This window comes from the organism of the source record quoted next, unplaced genomic scaffold (genome assembly GCF_019419815.1).
Source record: "Pyrus x bretschneideri cultivar Hongxiangsu unplaced genomic scaffold, Pyrus_bretschneideri_v1 Contig91, whole genome shotgun sequence".
In the NCBI taxonomy this organism is placed as follows: Eukaryota; Viridiplantae; Streptophyta; class Magnoliopsida; order Rosales; family Rosaceae; genus Pyrus; species Pyrus x bretschneideri.
Window position 1 is genome coordinate 1,376,877 of NW_025999833.1, and position 3,254 is coordinate 1,380,130.

The 3,254-nt window shown below is 35.3% G+C and overlaps 1 protein-coding gene across 1 annotated transcript; it reads left to right on the forward strand.

The window, feature by feature from the left end:
* Positions 1-1,827: 1,827 nt before the first annotated feature.
* Positions 1,828-2,916, forward strand: LOC103932367 (zinc finger MYM-type protein 1-like). The gene is made up of 2 exons (XM_048576813.1): positions 1,828-2,521; positions 2,621-2,916. The coding sequence occupies exons 1-2, from the start codon at positions 1,828-1,830 to the stop codon at positions 2,914-2,916; spliced, it is 990 nt and encodes a 329-aa protein (XP_048432770.1).
* Positions 2,917-3,254: the final 338 nt, after the last annotated feature.

The window sequence follows — 3,254 nt, forward strand, 5'->3', positions numbered from 1 at the left end:
AATTTTTGTACTCCACAAGATCTATTCATTTGATCATTTTATACATCAAATATTTAACGACGAAATCTATATTTACTAAATCATAATACGTCAACTGAACGAATATATTTTTTGTATTGATGAAAATTGATATAGCCGTTAACCGATGGAGCATCCGTTATCTAGTGAGCAGTGGCGAAGCTACAGAGGGATTGGGAGGGGCGGCCACCCCTCCCCTTGCCAGAAATTAAGCCCATGAACGTGGTTCCGTCCCTCTGGTCTCGTTGGAATGAATGGCTGCATTGTAGTATGCAGATCGGTTTCTGCCTTTCTAGGTTTCTGCTGCTGTGTGCAGCAGCTTATGTAATTTTTTTTTTTTTTTTAAATCCTTTAAATGAAATGGCTTCATTTCATTTAGTATTGAAACAAACAAAAAAACTCCTTAAACAAACGACATCGTTTCGTTAATTGCTTAAAAAAATAGAAAATTTTAAAGGGGACCAATGTCCCAGTGCCTTCCATTTTTCAAAGCAGACCTTCACTTTTTGAAAACCAATCCCCTCTTAACCAATCAGAAGACTCATGCCCCCCCAAATCCCAACAGCTTTCACGTTTCAGGCTTTCAGCGCCCTCCTCCCTCCATCTCGTTCCGTTGTCCCTTATTTCTCCTTCAAGCCGAGCCAGCCGCTAGCCTCCAGCACAGCAACCAACCTGTTGGGTTGGTTTTCCACTTCTCTCTTAATTTTAGGTAAATTTTTTAACCTTCTAATTTATATCATCCCTAACCCTAATTAATTAATTAATTATTACAAAAATTTAGTTAATTAATATAGAATCATAGAGTAATACACTAATATAGTTATTGATAATTGATTTTTGCATATAAATATGAATCCTATGAATGATTATTGATGAATGAAATTATTGTCTAGAGTAAAAATTGAATTCTTGATTATTGATATTAATTTATTAATTGAATTTTTGTGTATTAAATAATTTATATGAATATTGGTATTGATTAATTGAATTGTTGGTTTAATTATTTAGTACTCATATAGACTATAGTATAGCTTACTCTAGATTTAAGAGTCTAAGACTTTTTTTTTCTTTTCCATATACAGTTAAACAATGGAATGATACTATAAGAAACAATGCTTAAATCATACTATAAGAAACAGTGCTTAAATCCTTCTTCAAATATTCCGGCTAGTCCTTCTTTGAATATTCCAAGTAGTCCTCCTTCGAATATTCCAAATATTCCTTCTTCGAGTATTCCGGGTAGTTCCTAACAAAGTGAGGTCATTGAGTTGGATAAAATACTGGCTAATCTTCCTATAGACCCTGGACATAAACGTCGAATGCTTGATTATCCACCTAATTATCATGAAGCAATTTGTCGACACTGTCCCCAAAATAATCCTTCTCAACCTAAAGATCACATCATGCCCAGAAAAGTTAGTGACAATCGATGTTTTGTCACCCGTTGGTTTGATAATTTTAAGTGGTTGGAGTATAGTATAGTAAAAGATGCTGCATTTTGCCGTTATTGCTATCTATTCAAGTGTGATTTTGATATAAAGGGAAATGCCGGAAGTGATGTCTTCACTGAGATTGGGTTTACAAATTGCAGTAAAGGACTCGAAAATTTTCGAGATCATGAGGGAGGTGTTGGAAGTCTTCATAATAAAGCTTTACAACAAGCTAGAGATTTGATGACGCAAAAGCAACATATTGAAACATTTGTGATTAAGCAAACCGATGAAACTCGCATTTATTATCACACTTTATTGCGTGGTGCACTTGATTGCACAAGATGGTTGTTGCAACAAGGTTTGCCTTTTCGTGGCCATGATGAATCATTCAGCTCAAGCAATAGGGGTAATTATTTGGAGCTTGCAATTTCTTGCCGATCAAAATGAGAAAGTTAGGAAGGTTGTGTTTGAGAATGCTCCCAAGAATCTCAAGTATACTTCTTCCGATATTCAAAAGGATCTTATTCATGCTTGTGCTATTGAAACTATTAATCCAATCACCAAAGATATGGAAGGTACATTTTTCTCTCTCTTGGTTGATGGATCACATGATGCTTCGACTAAAGAGCAAATGGCAGTAGTATTGTGTTATGTGAACAAAAAAGGAGAAGCAATTGAAATGTTTTTGGGCGTTAAGCATGTCTCCTCTACAACTAGCAGCTCACTTGAAGAGGCCATTGAGAGATTGTTTGCTACAACAAATTTGAGTATGTCCATGTTACGAGGACAAGGCTATGATGGAGCTAGTAATATGAGAGGTGAGTTAAATGGTCTTAAAACAAAGATTTTCAACAAATACCCTCAAGCATTTTACATTCATTGTTTTGCACACCAACTCCAATTAGCTCTTGTATTCGTGGCAAAGGAAAATGAGGATGTTGCCAATTTCTTCATCAATGCTAGTAGTTTGGTGAATCTTATTGGATCATCGTGTAAGCGTCGTGATGCATTTAGAGAGAAACAACAAGAACAAATTCAGAAAGCTCTTGATCTTGGTAATATTGAAACAGGTAAAGGGTTAAATCAAGAAAGTAGTCTCATGTGTCCATGTGATACACGGTGAAACTCGCATTATGGTACTATAGTTAGTATTATTGTTATGTTTGAAGTCGTGGTGGAGGTGGTTGAATGGATTAAAAGTGATCGCAATCAAGATAATCTTGGTGAAGCAACTAGGTTATTCAAAGACATACAAACTTTTGATTTTGTGTTTCACCTTTTCTTGATGAGACTTATATTGGGAATTACATATGAGTTATCACAAGCATTGCAAAAGAAAGATCAAGATATTGTGAATGCGATGGCGTTAGTGGAAGTATACAAGCAAAGACTACAATCCTTGAAAGATGATGACTTTGGGGACTTGTTTCATGATGTAGAAAAGTTTTATGTTTCTTGTGCTTAGGTCGTTGTTAATAGTGAGATGATCGAATGCTATGCTATCTCTAGTTGTTATATATTAAGGCCATGGACGATTGCGATATGGGAGACGATGCAAGTAAGCATGCTTTTTCTTGTTTAATTCATTTCATGTTGTTAATGAGTTTTATTTGCTATTAGAACCAGTAAACAATCATCTGGTTCTCAGGATTCTGATAACACGTCCCCTGTCTAGTTCTAAAGTACTCAATTTAAATTTGACTTTGAAGAATGGTGTCAACTGATCCTAACATTGAGGATTTGCATTTCGTACCTGGAAAATCAAGGTGTAAAGCTCCAAAAATCACAAACTTCCATTACTAT